General features: G+C 43.1%; 1 protein-coding gene across 1 annotated transcript in view; it reads right to left on the bottom strand.

The window, feature by feature from the left end:
* The window catches only part of QPCT (glutaminyl-peptide cyclotransferase), a 298,053-nt gene that overhangs the window by 144,058 nt on the left and 135,517 nt on the right, over positions 1–18,478 (bottom strand). The window contains exon 2 of the mRNA XM_063443353.1: positions 7,603–7,749. Coding sequence (XP_063299423.1) covers positions 7,603–7,749 — 147 coding nt within the window. The remainder of the gene's footprint in view (positions 1–7,602; positions 7,750–18,478) is intronic.

Below are 18,478 nucleotides of genomic sequence, written 5' to 3'. Positions count from 1 at the left end.
GTAAAATTAGGCCTCGGCTTATATTCGGGTCGGCTTATACTCGAGTATATACGGTAATTAAAATAATTTTTTATAAGCTTTTAGTAAAATCTTTTTTATTATTACTAAAATCATGATAAACTAGTGGGCAGCTCCAATTCTGCATTTAATCCTGATGGAGCCAATGCTTTTAAATTAAAAATTCAATACATTTCTTGAAATGTCAATTTTTTTTTCAAATTTTCCTCCTCTCCTCGGTATATTCACTTATTCACTATAGACACCACAGTATGTTAGTAGAGCTGGATTACTGTTATGGTGAATCTTAGAGTGAAACGATAGTGCATGTTTTTCAAATTGTCTCTTAATATTGTAGGTATGTTCCCTCAACCTAGTATTTAGCATTCGCTTGGTTTGGCCTACATATTGTAAGCCACATAGACAACCATAGAAATAGATTACTTGTTTAGAGTTACACGTTAGACAATCTCTTATCTCAAGCTCTTGTTTTGTTGCCAAGGACTGGATAGTTGCAACCTTCCCATATGGTGGACCAGTTATTTTACATATATTACAGTTGCCACATTTGAAAAAGCCTTTTTGTATATCTAAAAAGAGCTTTTCTGGACTTGTTTTCCTATATGCCGGAAAATCTTTTAATATATACAGAGAGGTGTGCCGAACGCTCCTTACCCTGGACGTTTGCCACACACTCCTGGAGTGTGGGCCATATACTTTGTGCCTAAATTAATACTTTGCCTTCTATTCACAAGACATTCCCCTGGTTTATTTTTAGGGTTCATATATGTGTGGGATGTATATTTAATAGTTTATGTTTTATGATCTGTAACTCTAGTGCCTGGGGGATAATTAGGTTAAGCAAATGTCTATTTTGGATATGGTATTGAATCACAAGGGTTTCTTTTTCTTCTTAAAGCTAATGATCATTACCATATCAAAGGACTTCCTATCTGAAAGGCAAGCAAGACATATGGCAGATGTGAGAGTTGGATTGCACAGAGCCCAGACGTCCAGGCCACTTGTGTGACTTCTCACACCTTACAGAATAGCTCTGTTGGAGTCCCAGCTTTAAAGAGGAACTTGGGTTGTAAGTTTGGACCTTTAAAATTCAAAAGCAGGGTATTGAGATTCAGCCGCGGCACTTATCTTGAGAAATCATGCAGCAGATGGGCGAAACGCGTTGATAGTGCAGGACATATCATTTCAAGTCTTTGATTTTATCCACAAGGTTTTTAACTTCCAGCGGCAAGGAGAGCTGGTGTCTTTCCAAAGCAAAGAGTGCTGTAATTCGGCTTAAGTGCACAGAGCGGTTGGCATTTCTCTGCTTGGACTAGTAACACTCTGGCTGTATTGCTGGCTTGAGTGTACCCCATATTCAAATAGTTAGACTTGGACATAAGCACCACAATTACATCCTACATTCCTATATGGAGGAATTACATTCCTATATGGTGGAATCCAGAGGGTTTCAATAAATTTACTGTTACACTATGTTGCTATTTCTTTGTCATTTTTAAGGTGGATACAAAAAAAAACGGGAAATGACAAGGAAGTGGACATAGTTTATATGAAATTTTTTTTTTCCAATTTGACAATTTGTATTGTTTTCTTAAGTATATTTGGGTACAGAAGAGAACGGGGAAGGGGTGTAAAATTTCGATCAGTTACATTCTTATCAACAATTATATATACATTTCGTACATCACTTGGTACATATACATTGCTCGCTTCATGGAATACCTGGAAAGGAGGTACTGCCTAGTGGCTGGGGGTAGGAGTTCCCTTGCACACCCGCTCGTTTATACGTGAGTGTCACCCCTTTCCGTGGGGTATCATTAAGTGTGGTACTCGGTTACGTTTCGGGCGGCTCATGTAGGTACCCCACTCTCGGTGACTTCCATTAATTGGCATGTAAGTACACACCTGAAGGTACTTCTTACAAGTGTATTGTGTACCCCTGTTAGTGAATTGGAGGGAGGGGGGGGGGGGGAAAGGGTGTGTGGGGGAATGGGTCGGGGTATAACTTATATACAAGTGGGTTTTATATCTTATCTATACAACATCATCAGCACGATAAGGTCGACACTTCATGGCACTTCTATGATTCCAATCAAACACGTGATATAGTGTTGATGTTAGGGTGAGGGGGGGAAGGGGGAGGAGAGAGGTCCGGTTTGACCTCACCACATAGGTCCTATGTTCACTTAAAAGCACTCTAACGCACCCATTTCTCTGTGCCTCCATCCTTTCTTGAGTCTACTCTTCCCCAGCCACTAGAGCCTTCACCGTTTCCCAATATTTATCCCATATGTAGTGCGCTTCTACCGTTGCCCCTTTTTTGTCAATTTGTTGATAAGCCATTAATTCATATTCCCAGTTTGATTTAATTTGTTTAAGTAGTGCAGTTTTTGTGGGGGCTGATTTTAATTTCCATGTCTTAGCTATTAGGATGCAAGCTGCCACTATTGTATGAAACAATAGTTTTGTATGTATCTTGGTAAGACCTTCTGGCCATATGTACAGGAGGCATATTGCAGGTGTGAGTTCTATGGGCATAGGCAGCAGGTGTGTGAGTATTTCGCTCACCATGGTCCAGTATGGGTGGATACGTTGGCAGGACCACCACATATGGAGCAACGAACCCCTCTCCTCCTCGTATCTCCAACAGCTGGGGGAGGTGCCAGGGTATATGTGCGCAAGTCTCGTTGGAACCAGGTACCACCGGTACTGTAATTTACGTACTTGCTCAAAGTGTGCGATACAGGATGTATTACCCTTGTGAATCGTGAAAGCTTTAGACCATTGTTCTTCGGTAAAGGTGCAGCCTAAGTCTTCATGCCAAGTGTGTTTAAAGCTGTCTACAGTGTGTGTTTTGCCCTCTAGCAGTGTTGCATACACCATGGAAAAGATTTTCCTGTGTGGTATCCCCTTTAGACACCAAGCGTCAAATCTGGATATTGTGGGTGCTCGGAGATTGGCTGTGGTCGTTTGCAACAGGGATTTGAGCTGTAGATACGGGAAAATTGATCTATTCGGTAGGTTAAATTGCTCCTGTAACTCTGGGAATTGCTTTAGGGACGACCCGCTATAGAGGTGGTATACATGTGTGCATCCCGCTGTCGCCCAAATTCTGTGATCAAATGTCTGATTCCTCAAATGGATGCTATACATTGTGGTGGGTAATGATGGTGTCATTGGGCCACTAAGGCTTGCCTGATGTGTATCCCATGTGTGTAATAGCAACTTGGTCTGTTCTAGAATGTCCGGTGCGTCAGGTCTCAGTTTTTTTGGCACCCTGAATAGGTGGTGTAGTCCCGCTTTGCATGCCCAGTACGATTCTATGGCTACCCATTGTGGTGGTGAATCCGTCCTGTGTGTGATTGCCATTGTGCATAGGAGTGCAGCCTTGTAATATAAATTTATGTCGGGGAAAGACATTCCCCCTTTTGAGGTTGGCTTTTTAAGTACCTGGATCGCCACTCTGGGTTTTTTGTTAGCCCAGACGAATCGTGTAACGCTCTTTTGTAGAGCTAGCATATATTGTTTGGGGATAGGAATCTGCAGTGTCCTGAACAGGTATTGCAGTTTAGGGAGTAGTGACATTTTAAATGCAGCTATTCGCCCGTGCCACGAGTGGAAGTCACTGCCCCATTGGTGAAGTGTTTGTATTAGTTCGTGAGACAACTTTTCGTAATTATATTTAAACATTAGGTGTGTTGATCTAGCTACTTTAATACCTAGAAAAGTTATGTAATCTTCCCTCCAGTCGAAGTTAAAGGAGTCCTTCGGCGTTTGTAAGATTTGGCCCGGGAGGTCAATGCCCAACGCCTGCGTTTTAGTCAGGTTGAGTTTATAGTAAGATACTATATTGTAGTCCTGTATACACGTTAATAAGTTAGGTAGAGAAATTTGTGGTTGCGTCGTTTATATGAAATTTGACCCTTGATACAGTGTCGTCATTTAACCATCTATACTTATACCTTGAATTGGAACTTGGATTTTTAGAACGGAGGTTTGTGGAACCCCAGAGAATATCTCACTAGGTGAAGATCTGCTGACACTTTCTGTTCGAGCTTTGCATATAAGAAAAACTTGGGAATGTTTTAATGTGTTTTTAGCAGCAAATTTGTTATTACTATTCTATTCTATTTTATTGTTATAGTGTTATTTTCACTGCGCTCTCCTATTGAATTGAGAATTGCATGATTTAGCGCAGTGGATGTGAACACAAGATTCTAGTGGAAGTGGACACAAGATTCTAATGCCCAGTCTTTCACAATACTTATATATGATAAAAAACTAAACAAGGTAGGCGCACTCAAAAGGCTAATAAGGGCAGTCTCCAAACGGAGCTAGGAACATAATAGTGGGTGCTCACTCACACAAGGCCCTATTCCCAAAAGCCTAAACAAGTTACAAGTATTTATCAAGTAAGGAGCACAACCATAAATGTATACACAAAAATATCTTTATTAAATAGTTGGATCTCTTTGAATATATTCAGCAGAACAAAAAAATATCGTATAAGTGATACAAAGCAACAGCCAAAAAATGTTGGACTTGCATATACGTCAAATATGTAGTACATAAATTACCGAATGTCAAAATATATGTTAGTTATGAGATACCATAACAACCCATGAATTAATATACATACAAGAAGACAAAAGTATACCAGACCTAGTGAGAAGGCGGGACAGAGTCAATCAAAAAGCCCCAACGTTTCGGCAAAATGCCTTTAGCAAGGGAGACTTCTATATGGTCAGATAAAGAAAACGGATGCCATGATGGTTATAACGTTTAGATAATGTAATGTTCAAGTCGAGTGACTTAAAATATTCAAAGAATTCCATCAGAGAGTTACACTGATGACACTAAAGATGTCCTCATGTAAAGCCATAAAGAGTATATATGGGCCATGAAAAGCCCATGAATAAAAATGAACTTGGACTCAAACTGATCCATGAAAATGTTAGCATACGATGAAGTCATATTAGACCCATTACATTTTCCATGACGGTAAGGTTGTGCTACTGCTTCAAATAATAGAAAGTAAAAGCCGAAATTCTTAAAAAGAAAAGATGCCACAAACCAGGAAAATGAATGAAAAGGAAAATACTTTTATTTTGATTTAGTATAAGCTGGAACAAAACAGGGACTTCTAAGGCATGAAATGCTTCCAATGCTCCCCCTTTTTTGTTTAATCCAATGATGAATTAAAGGTAATTTTATTCTCATTCATGTTCTATGGATTGTAGTAGCTTTTCTTCTTTAGAAGTTTGGCTTCTTCCTCCAAGAATTTTTTAGTATTTAGCTTTTTAATCATGCAGTACTGTTCTAGATAGGGATGCACCAAAACGAAAACTCTGGGCCGAAACCGAAAATTCAGTATACCTTTGGTCGAAAAACCGAAACTGAAAATTACTTTTTTCCCCCAAATGATTTTTTAAAAGTTTTTTTCCTATCATTTTATTATTAGACTTTTTAATGAATTGAATTAATCTAATATGAAAAACTTCCCTTCTCCCTTCTATTTTAGTGGTCATTTCATGTTCCTCTCTCCCCTTCCTCTTTTTTAGTGTTCATTTCTCCCCTCTCCCCTGTCCCATAGTGTTCTTTCCACCCTCCCCTGTCCCATACTGTTCCCCCTGTCCCATAGCGTTCTCCCCCTCTCAAAATGTTGTCCCCACTCCCCCCATCCCAAGTGCAGTATTCTTGACTTTTCATGTTATCATTTCTATCTTTTATTGTGATATATAATCATCTAAATTGTTAATGCAAGCATGTCTGTTAAACTATGCACTACAAAAAAAAATTATATATACCGTATATACTCGAGTATAAGCCGACCCGAATATAAGCCGAGGCCCCTAATTTTACCCCAAAAAACTGGGAAAACTTATTGACTCGAGTATAAGACTAGGGTGGGAAATGCAGCAGCTACTGGTAAATTTCTAAATAAAATTAGATCCTAAAAAAATATATTAATTGAATATTTATTTACAGTGTGTGTATAATGAATGCAGTGTGTGTATAATGAGTGCAGCGTGTGTATGAGTGCAGCGTGTGTATGAGTGCAGCGTGTGTATGAGTGCAGCGTGTGTATGAGTGCAGCGTGTGTATGAGTGCAGCGTGTGTATGAGTGCAGCGTGTGTATGAGTGCAGCGTGTGTATGTGTGTGTGCAGTGTGTGTGTATGAGTGCAGTGTGTGTGTATGAGTGCAGTGTGTGTATGAGTGCAGTGTGTGTATGAGTGCAGTGTGTGTGAATGCAGTGTGTATGAATGCAGTGTGTGTATATGAGTGCAGTGTGTGTATGAATGCAGTGTGTGTGTATGAGTGCAGTGTGTTTGAATGCTGTGTGTGTGTGTGTGAGTGCCGTGTGTGTCTGTGTGAGTGCAGTGTGTGTATGAATGCAGTGTGTGTATGAGTGCAGTGTGTGTATGAGTGCAGTGTGTGTATGAGTGCAGTGTGTGTATGAGTGCAGTGTGTGTATGAGTGCAGTGTGTGTATGAGTGCAGTGTGTGTATGATTGCAGTGTGTGTATGAATGCAGTGTGTGTGTATGAATGCAGTGTGTGTGTATGAATGCAGTGTGTGTGTGTATGAATGCAGTGTGTGTGTGTATGAATGCAGTGTGTGTGTGTATGAATGCAGTGTGTGTATGAGTGCAGTGTGTGTATGAGTGCAGTGTGTGTATGAATGCAGTGTGTGTGTGTATGAGTGCAGTGTATGTATGAATGCAGTGTGTGTATATGAGTGCAGTGTGTGTGTATGAATGCAGTGTGTGTGTATGAATGCAGTGTGTGTGTATGAATGCAGTGTGTGTATGTGTATGTGTGCAGTGTGTGTGTGTGTGTTGCAGAGCTTTGGTGGGGGGGTGGGCGATGTTATTATTTTTTAAATTATTTTCATATTTTTTTATTATTATTTCTTATTATTATTTATTTAATTTAATTTTTTTTTTATTTTTTATTATTATTATAATTTTTTATTTTTTTTTCGTCCCCCCTCCCTGCTTGATATATGGCAGGGAGGGGGGCTCTCCTTCCCTAGTGGTCCAGTGTCATTGGCAGTTCAGTTGGGGGGAGGGAGGGCTGGCAGAGCTGTAACTTACCTGTCCTGCAGCTCCTGTCAGCTCTCTCCTCCTCCGCGCCGTCCGGTCAGCTCTTCTGTCAGCTCCCACTCTAAGTCTCGCGAGAGCCGCGGCTCTCGCGAGACTTACACTGGGAGCTGACCGAGGTGCTGAACGGACGGCGCGGAGGAGGAGGGAGCTGACAGGAGCTGCAGGAGAGGTAAGTTACAGCTCTGCCAGCCCCCACAGCCCCCAGTCTGTATTATGGCAATGCAAATTGCCATAATACAGACTATTGACTCGAGTATAAGCCGAGTTGGGGTTTTTCAGCACAAAAAATGTGCTGAAAAACTCGGCTTATACTCGAGTATATACGGTATATAAAAAAAAAATATTAATTTTTTAAAAATTTCTGCAAATTTGACCCGTTTTAGGCTGAAACGGGATAGGCCCATTTTTGGCTGAAAATTTCGGTGCATCCCTAGTTCTAGAATTTCATATAGAAATACTATAAACTATTCGATACTCACCTGACGTACAGCATAATTCCCTTGTGAACCAGAAACCCTTTCAACAAGCATAGGCTGTAGATCACTCTTCCACATTTCAGAAATACCTGTCTGGGATGCAATTCTTCGAACATCAGCTGTACGTAAAACTAAGGGCCGATGATAATTCTACAAGAAAAGGAAAATAAAATTGTAATTTAGTAACAAGTTATAGACTTAAAAAAAAAAAAAAAAATACAAATTCTAAAGTTGAAATCACATACTGGATTTTTACAGTTGATTTTAAAAAGAAGCAAACCCAACACAAATCAATTTTACGTTGTATTGCAAAGAGGGGTAAACTTCCTCCTGAACTGAAGTTATTCTGATTATTATATCAAGACGTAACAGGTTATTAATAATATCCATATAACCGTGTGTACTGTAGAGCCTGCGTTACTTACAAAGTAGCCAGGCCTTGATAAACACTAATTATACACTGTCTGGACAAAAAAAAAAAAAAGTCACACACTGTAATATTTAGTTGGACCACCTTTAGCTTTGATTACGGCACACATTCACTGTGACATTGTTTCAATAAGCTTCTGCAATGTCATAAGAATTATTTCCGTCCAGTGTTGCATTAATTTTTCACCAAGATATTGTATTGATGACTGCGCAAAGCCTTCTCCAGCACATCCCAAAGATTCTCAATGGGGTTAAGGTCTGGACTCTGTGGTGGTCAATCCTTGTGTGAAAATGATGTCTCATGCTCACTGAACCACTCTTTCACAATTTGAGCCCAATGAATCCTGGCATTGTCATCTTGAAATATGCCTGTGCCATTAGGGAAGAAAGAATCCATTGATGGAATAACCTGGTCATTCAGTATATTCAGGTAATCAACTGACCTCATTCTTTGGGCACATAATGTTGCTGAACCTACACGTGACCAACTGCAGCAACCCCAGATCATAGCACTGCCCCCACAGGCTTGTACAGTAGGCACTAGGCATGATGGGTGCATAACTTCATCTGCCTCTCTTCTTACCTTGATGCGCCCATCACTGGTGGTTCCCCACTATCCTTCCAGTTTTTAATAATGCGTTGGACAGTTCTTAACCCAATTTTAGTAGTTTCTGAAATCTCCTTAGATGTTTTCTCTGCTTGACGCATGCCAATGATTTGACCCTTCTCAAACAGACTAACATCTTTTCCACATCCACGGGATGTGTCTTTCAACATCATTGTTTAAGAAATGAGAAGCTACTCTGTAGTGGATAGCGTTTGGCTGTCCATAAAATTTTTTGGGTGCAACAGTATTTCTATGTTTTGTTACTTGGAAGCTGTTTTTCGGCAGGAACGCAATGGATACAAGGTTGAATAGCTCCGTTCGACATACGAACAAACTACGGAACAACCAGACCACCCCGGAGAGAAGTGTGGCTCTAATTTACCTCCCCATCATTCTTCACACCAGCCTGATTGAAAAGCATACGAATGTACAGTATATCTCCTAGGTGGGTGCCGTTCAATATGCAAACACGTGGCGGCGGCCATTTTGCCATCCAGGAGTCGATCCACCATCCTCTGGAAAGTAGCTGGGGTGTTTTTCATCCCAAATGGCATGACCTTAAACTGGTACAAGCCAAATGGGGTGACAAAGGCCGACTTCGGGATGGCGTCTGGGGCCAGGGGGATTTGCCAATATCCTTTACATAAGTCAATAGTAGTGAGGTATTGGCCCATGGCCATCCTATCCAGTAACTCGTCTATCCATGGCATAGGATAGGCATCTGACACGGTTTTCTCGTTCAATCTCCTGTTGTCCACGCAGAAGCGAGTCTTACCGTCTCGCATCGGCACGAGGACTACAGGAGAAGCCCATGGACTATCTGAGGGCTCAATCACCCCCAGTTGGAGCATCTCATTGATCTCCTTGCACATGTTTTCCCTCACCGCTTCTGGGATGCGGTAGGGGGTCTGGCACATGGGTAGTTGCCCTGGGGTCTCGACCCGGTGAGTGGCCACAGGGGTGTATCCAGGTACATTAGAGAACGTGTCTTGTTTCTCCTCTAATAGCTGCTGTACCTCAATCCGCTCCTGTGGGCTCAGCCGATCTCCCAGTGCAACCTCCCCTAAATCCCCAGATAACTGCCCATCTCCCAGCAAATCGGGAAGTGGTAAGCTGTCAAACTCCTCGGAGTTGGGCGCACATATGGCGGTTACCTCCTCTGCGCGCTCCTGGTAGGGCTTCATCATGTTCACATGGAGCATGCGTCGCCCTCCATTCCCTGTGCAGGGGCCTATGATATAGGTGGTGTCACATCTCTGTTCCACCACCTTATATGGTCCCTGCCAGGCAGCCTGTAACTTGCCATGTCGGACCAGTTTTAAAATTAGCACTTTCTGCCTGATTGAAAGCTACGGTCCCTATCGCACGTAGTGCAATATCTGCGTACTTCCTGGCTGATCCCTGGCCAGAAGAAATTTTGTGTTAGTCTGTACCTAGTGCGACTGACCCCCAGATGCCCGGATAGCGGAATATCAAGCGCTATCTGGAGTAACTTAGTTCGGTACAGCTGCGGCACTACTAGCTGCTTCATCACTATCGGGTCTGACCCAACCATCTGCTTGTCTGTTTCTCTGTATAAAAGCTGCTTATCCCAGACAAATCTCTCTACCTCCCCCCCGGGTGAGCCTGTGACAACCTTGTCCCTATATACTTGAAGCGTAGGGTCTGTTACTACTTCGGCTGCAAATTCATTAGGTGGGGCCCAGGGAACACATTCTAAGGAAGGGTCTCTTACCTGGACCTCCAGCAGTGTGTTGTAATCCTGGGTGCGGGTCTGCTGTCGGGTGACCACAGGGTGTGCTTCTCCTGTGGTGGGCGTCTGGGGCTCAAAAGCAGATGTGAGCCTCCCCAGATCGTTCCCCAATAAAACCTCCGCCGGTAACTGCGGCATCAACCCCACCTCCACGTGTCCTGACCCCGCTCCCCAATGTAAATGTACCCTTGCTGTAGGTAGCCGGTACACTGCTCCCCCGGCTACCCTGACGGCCACAGTTTTACGTAGTTTTGCCTGATCCGAAACCAGGTGGCTCTGTACCAGGGTGATAGTGGCTTCCGAGTCCCGTAGCCCTCGGACTGCTTTACCCTCCAGGTATACGGTCTGTCGGTGATGTGGCAGATTATCAGTATTGGCCTGGATAGGATCCGCCTCGTGCAGTACCTCCCACTGTTCCACGGTGGTAATGGGAACGGCTGAACCATATGGTGTGGCCACCATATCCTGGTAGTGGTGGGCTGTGGCTGCTCTTGGTGGTGGTGGGCCTGGACGGATCCAGGTGGAACGATCCCGCAGCTGTGGGCATTCCCTTTTATAATGTCCCACTTCTGGCAGTGATGACAGGGGCCCGAAGTGGGCTGACGGAACCGTGGCTGTGCAGCGGGTGGTGGTGGTGGTGGTAGTGGTCTTGGTGGGCTTGGGGTGTAAGTGGTTCCCCCAAAGGTTTTAAATGTGGCTTTTGGAGCTGCAGGTTTTTGTTGCCTGCGTGCATCCAGATACTCATCTGCCTTCCTGGCAGCTTCGGTGAGGGATGTAGGGTTTCTGTCCCTTACCCATTCCTGGACCTCGCTGGCTACTCCCTCATAGAACTGCTCCATCAGCATCATCTGGATTACATCCTCCATGGACCGTGCCTTGCTAGCTTGCACCCACCCGAGTGCTGCCCTTTGTAATCTGCATGCCCACTCTGCGTGTGAGTCTTTCTCCACCTTCTTTAAATCCCTGAATCTCCGCCGGTAGGCTTCTGGTGTTATAGCATACCTGGCCAGTATAATTTCTTTTACTTTGCTGTAATTCCGTATTTCCTCATTAGGTACAGTACGATATGCCTCTGCTGCCCTCCCAGTTAACTTTCCGGCCAAAATGGGTACCCAGTCCTCTGCGCTGATTTTATGCAGTGCACACAGTCTCTCAAAGTCTTGCAGAAAAGCGTCTATATCTTCCTCTGCCTCCACATATGTTTTAAAAGCCTGGTATAGTATATCTTAGGCTTACCTTCTTGTGGCACATTTCTTGCAGAGCTGTGTTCTGGTGCTGCTGTCATCTGTTTCCTTAAAATAAATTCTTGGACCTCTGTCATAGTCTGAAATAATTTCCTCTCAGGGGTTTTCCCCATAAAAGGACAGCCTGAATCGAACTTGCCTCTGGAACTCCATCTGTTCCTGTGTTTCTCCCGGATCCCTCTGTTCGGGAACCGAATCGCCATCCATTCGGTACTCTGCCATAAGTTCAGTAATGAGTACCGCTTTCTTCTTGCTGCTGGCTTGTATACCCCTTGCCTCTAGGAGGTCCTTCAGCGTGGAGCGTTTTAGCGTAGTAAAATCAATCTCCATCCGTACTCCATTTATGCTTGTTCCTCTGTGAGTCTGGATCCCACTGCTGCCACCAATGTAGCGGAGGTACAATATTCTCCAGGTTATCTCCGCTTATAATCCAAGTGAGACTCAGGAACAAGGCAATTATAAATCCACAGGCAAGGTTTCCAGCAGGTAAAGTAATACAGCAGTATCCCAACAGCAATCCCAATAACTGGACGACACACAGTTTCAGGAGCAGAACTGACAAGCTTTATTCCACGGTGCCTTATAAAGCATGCTCCCATGCAAGGGAGGAGTTTTCAACAATTATTACAGTAACCAATCTGGGAATAGTAACCTCCCACATCTCTCCTCCCCTCAGCTTACATCATAATCCCCTTTTCACTGTACTCAGATTCCCCCAGTTCCTGGATGTACCCCTAAACTTAGGGGTACCCCTTTAAATCATCCCCTGATAGCCCTGATCTGGGTGAGTAACATACACAAAAATCACCCAGATCGGACCAGGGGTTCAGGAGTTATGAGCAGGCAAAGATTTGACCGACCGCAGGGGTAAAGTATCCGAAAACCGTTCCATGCATTTTGGCCCTGCGGTCGGTCACAGACAAGGGAATAAAACAGACGAATTGCCTGGGTTATGGAGCCTAAGGAGGATTCGAATGAATCCCCTAGTTCGTGGGGTTCTTTCCACCGAACGGCGGGCCGTTCGGTAGTTCCCACACGAACTATTGGAAGTCTGGAGGTCTCAGCGGTATTTGCCTAGTCGAGTGTCCGATTTGGGTTCCAGACACTCGACGGCAAAACACCGCTGTTCGGGAATTTGCAAAATGGCCGCCACCACGTGTTCGTTTCCCGAATGGCGGCCACCCGGAGACAAAGGACCTACCGCATAGCTTGTTAATTACCCGTTTGCAACATTGTTGCCACGGTTAATTGAAGGCACACTTCACACAGGGGTGTGGTTGTTCGGTAGTTTCATTCCCCTACTTTATTCGAATGATTCTACCGAACAATCAGAGGAATACATTTCTTTTAAACACATATAAACTGGCAGGTTATTTATACGAATACAGTTATTTACACGAAATTTGTATGACAGCCCAGGGCCATCCGCTACATCTGGGAATCAAGTTGCAGGGTATTTGCACCCCCTAAATATCTTATTGTACAGGTTTTTCTCAGGAGCTCAAGCAATCTGCGACTTTCCCGCTTGGCATCCAAGCCCCGCACTGAATTCTATATTCTATATTTCCATAATAACAATCATTTGTTCCTTAGCAGGTCCTTAAATTAGGTAAATACAACCTCAGATGAACAATAACACATTACATATTACACGGTGTCATGATTTAACTAAAATATAGAAGTCACGTATTAGACATTAGACATTAAAGGACCACTATAGGCACCCAGACCACTTTAGCTTAATGAAGTGGTCTGGGTGCCAGGTCCCTCTAGGATTAACCCTTTCTGCTGTAAACATAGCAGTGTCAGAGAAACTGCTATGTTTACAAATGGGTTAATCCAGCCTCTAGTGGCTGTCTCAGTAACAGCCACTAGAGGCGCTTCCGCGCTTCTCACTGTGATTTTTTTGGGGGGGGCGCTTTCAGCCGATGACGGGAAAGGAGGAGGAGAGTCCCCAGCGATGGGCGGGAGGGGAACCCAGAGGGTTAGGGGGACCCAAGGACCCTATAGAGCCAGGAAAAAGAGTATGTTTTCCTGGCACTATAGTGGTACTTTAAGTACACCCTTACTGCTTAAGAGAGTAAGTAGCAGACAGGTGCTGATAATCAAATGCCCTTGATTAACAGATCATTAGCAAGTATGACAATCTCTATAAAAGCCGACGTATTAGCAGTTTGCTGGTCTGGAGCATTTAGGTGTGTGTTAACACAATGCCAAGGAGGCAAAACATCAGCAATGATCTTAGATAAGCAATTGCTGCTGCCCATCAAACTGAGAAGGGTTATAAGTAGTGATGTCCCGAACAGTTCGCCGGGAACCGTTCGCCGGCGAACATAGCTTGCGATGGTCGGTCCGCCCCCTATTCGTCATCATTGAGTAAACTTTGACCCTGTACCTCACAGTCAGCAGACACATTCCATCCAATCAGCAGCAACCCTCCCTGCCAGACCCTCCCACCTCCATGACGAATAGGGGGCGGACCGACCATCGCATATGTTCACCCGCCGCGTTCGCCACGAACAAGCAGGGGCCCGGTCAGGCTCTTAAAGGGCTGCAGCGCCAGACTGGGCCCCTAATGAGTAGTAAAACAGTGATACCCATCGGGTGGTGCATGGGTTATTTTGCGGCACCCCTGTATGCCTGTCAGCGACCAGGGTGCCGCGCACACAGTTTGTGAACTGCTGCTCTACAGGCCTCAGTAAGCATGTTAAAAGTTAAAGTTTATGATAGTACAATTCGTAAAAGACTGAACAAATCTGGTTTGCTTGGAAGTGTTGCTAGGAGAAAGCCTTTTCTCTCTAAAAAAAAAAACATGCCAGCACAGCTTAGGTTTGCAAAGTTGCATCTGAAGAAACCACAAGACTTCTGCAACCATGTCCTTTGGACAGACAAGACCAAAGTGGGGATGTCTGGAGATAATGAACAGGGTCACACAGCATATTAGCACAAGCACCTCATACCAACTGTCAAGCATATGTAAAAGGATAGTACTGGTATACCTAATGTAATACCCAGGGGAGAGGGAGTCTGACTAACAATAGGTCGCTCAAAACTGGAAAAATAGGGATTCACTAAAACCTATACAAAAAATGGAACACTCTGCTATAGTATGCAGAAACCAGGAGCTAACCTATGATACTGGCTGAGTGTGGTGAATGGTGAGGGATTGCAAAATATAAAAGGTGGACTGTGCCTTTAAGGTGTAAGAAATATGTGCTGTGCCTTTAAATCTCACATAATGTGCGTGGTAGGTCTGCTGGTAAGAGGGAAAATGAGACAAAACAAAACAAAACAAAAATGGATAATCCAATAGATCACAAAAAGAAAGAAAGATGAGAAAAATAAGAGGAAGAGGGATGAAGAGAAGAAAAGAGTGAAATGAAATAGAGTACGGAAAATAAAAATAATAAAAAGGAGTACGGAAAAAAATAAAAATGAGTAAAAAATGATAATAATAAGATGGATGAGTAGTGGAAAACGCAGCCGATGATATGTGCAGTGCAGATAACTCTATCCCTAATGGGGTATAGGGTAGATGGAATCTGCTCCAAATATTATACTTTGTATGTGTCAAAGATCTGGTTCAAATAATAATAGCAATACAGTATATGGAACTGGATGCTAAGGTGATAGTCTATTCAAAAAGTGTCACTCGATATAGAAAGCAATGGTACAAACTGGATGTAAATAACAAAGCCAGTTTATTGGTAAAATTATAAAAATATAAAAATGTCTTAGACAAGCACAGCAATCTATCAGGACTGAGTTCCAGCGCGCAGAGCGCTTACCAGCAGAGAACAGTATTCGCACAGGACCTTTTGTGTATTTGCCGAGTGGAGCCGTTTACAGAGCACGTCCCCTGGAGAGAGATCCTTATCGGGACGCACACCGAAAAGCCCGCCGTCCTCACCGGCAGCAGGATTTCTGAAGCTCATCGGCCCGAGTCAATCCACATCAATCCCAGCCAAATCCAAGGGTTCCTGCACTTTTCTGAAACTCATTAGACTGGTAACCTCTGTATGAACAGTTCCTGTATTATATTATTACATATTTTTATATTTTTATAATTTTACCAATAAACTGGCTTTGTTATTTACATCCAGTTTGTACCATTGCTTTCTATATCGAGTGACACTTTTTGAATAGACTATCACCTTAGCATCCAGTTCCATATACTGTATTGCTATTATTATTTGAACCAGATCTTTGACACATACAAAGTATAATATTTGGAGCAGATACCATCTACCCTATACCCCATTAGGGATAGAGTTATCTGCACTGCACATATCATCGGCTGCGTTTTCCACTACTCATCCATCTTATTATTATCATTTTTTACTCATTTTTATTTTTTTCCGTACTCCTTTTTATTATTTTTATTTTCCGTACTCTATTTCATTTCACTCTTTTCTTCTCTTCATCCCTCTTCCTCTTATTTTTCTCATCTTTCTTTCTTTTTGTGATCTATTGGATTATCCATTTTTGTTTTGTTTTGTTTTGTTTTGTCTCATTTTCCCTCTTACCAGCAGACCTACCACGCACATTATGTGAGATTTAAAGGCACAGCACATATTTCTTACACCTTAAAGGCACAGTCCACCTTTTATATTTTGCAATCCCTCACCATTCACCACACTCAGCCAGTATCATAGATTAGCTCCTGGTTTCTGCATACTATAGCAGAGTGTTCCAACTGTCAAGCATGGTGGTAAATGATTTTGGCTTGTTTTGGAGCCAGAGGACTTGGGAACCTTCCAGTCATTGAGTCAACCATGAACTCCTCTGTACTTTAAGGTATTCTAGAGTCAAATGGAAGGCCATCAATCTAATAGCTAAAGCCTGGCCGAAATTGTGTCTTGCAAAAGGACAAAGATCCCAAGCACAAAGAAAATATACAACATAATGGCTGAAAAATAAAAGAATTAAAGAGTTGCAAAGTACAATGGCTGAAAAAGAAAGTAATTAAGGTGTTGCAAATACCAAAGTCAAAGTCTAGACCTCAACCCACTTAAAATGCTGTGGCAGCACATAAGAGTGCTGTGCATAAAAAAAATCTCAGCAAACCTCAATGAATTGAAGCAATATTGTGAGTGGTCATTAATGTTACATTTTCGGGGTGGACAAAAGTGGTAAATTCTGTTTTGGGACCGCTTCTATTTAACATATTTATAAATGATCTTGAAATAGGCATTGAAAGCCATGTTTCAGTGTTTGCAGATGACACAAAGTAATACAATATGAGCAGGATATTGCTTTGCTGCAGAGGGATTTGGATAGATTAGGGGACTGGGCACTAAAATGGCAGATTAAATTTAAAGGACCACTCTAGGCACCCAGACCACTTCAGCTTAATGAAGTGGTCTGGGTGCCAGGTCCTTCTAGGGTTGACCCATTTTTTCAGAAACATAGCAGTTTCAGAGAAACTGCTATGTTTATGAATGGGTTAAGCCTTCCCCCTATGTCCTCTAGTGGCTGTCTCATTGACAGCCGCTAGAGGCGCTTGCGTGCTTCTCACTGTGATTTTCACAGTGAGAGCACGCCAGCGTCCATAGGAAAGCATTGTGAATGCTTTCCTATGTGACCGGCTGAATGCGCGCGCAGCTCTTGCCGCGCGTGCGCATTCAGCCGACGGGGAGGAGAAGAGGAGGATCGGAGGAGGAGAGCAGGAGGAGATCTCTCCGCCCAGCGCTGGAAAAAGGTAAGTTTTTACCCCTTTCCAGAGCCGGGCGGGAGGGGGTCCCTGAGGGTGGGGGCACCCTCAGGGCACTCTAGTGCCAGGAAAACGAGTATGCTTTCCTGGCACTAGAGTGGTCCTTTAATGTAGAGAAATGCAAAATTATGCACAAGCAATTTACACCCTAAATGGTAGTGAATTAGGGATAACTACACGTTTAGCAATTGCTATAGACAACAAATAGGCAGCATATGCAATGTCAATCTGCAGTTGTTAAGGCCAGTAAGGATTTGTCATGTATAAATAGGGGAATAAATTCTCGGGATAAAAATATAATGTTGCCTTTTTATAAATCGCTGGTAAGACCACACCTTTAATATGCCGTGCAATTTTGGGCACCCGTTCTAAAGAAGGATATCATGGCACTAGAAAAAGTGCAGAAACAAGCTACAAAACGATAAAAGGAATGGAGCATTTTAGTTAAGTAGAAATATTTAAAAATGTAAATCTCTTTAGTTTGGAAAAACGGCGCCTCAGGGGGGACATGATAACATTATACAAATATATTCGGGGCCAGTACAAACCATTATCTGGAAGAAAGGAGATTTCATCTAAGCCAAAGAAAAGTTTTTTTTTACATTAAGAGCAATAAGGATATGTAATTATCTGCCTTTAGAGTGGTTTTATCAGAATCCATACTGTAACGGAATGCAGTATATTAGTCCACGATATCCATTGGTATCCTCAGGAAATCCACAGTCAGAGCAGAAAGCACGGCAATATTCCCAATCCTCCCAATAACCGGACGAAACACAGTTTGGGAGTCAACTAACTTCCTTTATTCACAGACTTCCATATTTATGCAGTTCCCCTTGCAAGGGGTTTCCTTACAGATGTTACAGGGGATTTCTCCCATCAGGCATTGTAATTATCCCAACAGGCATTGCTGCACGAGAGGGATACTCCCACTAAAATGGACGATTAAGTGGATTATCCCCTTGTGGAGCAAAACCGACAATTTACACAGAAATCTATATTTTATACATTTTTACTCGCTTTTAGACGAATGACCGTTCGGTAGATAGCTGGGGTCGGCGGGCACATTTAGTGAGAATACCGCTCCGATCCCAGCTAAACTAACCGAACGCCGCACCAAATACGTTAAAACA

The sequence above is a fragment of the Pelobates fuscus genome, chromosome 2, assembly GCF_036172605.1.
Source record: "Pelobates fuscus isolate aPelFus1 chromosome 2, aPelFus1.pri, whole genome shotgun sequence".
NCBI classification, from domain to species: Eukaryota; Metazoa; Chordata; class Amphibia; order Anura; family Pelobatidae; genus Pelobates; species Pelobates fuscus.
The sequence above is the reverse complement of the archived record's forward strand: the minus strand, read 5'-3'. Positions and strand labels throughout refer to the sequence as shown.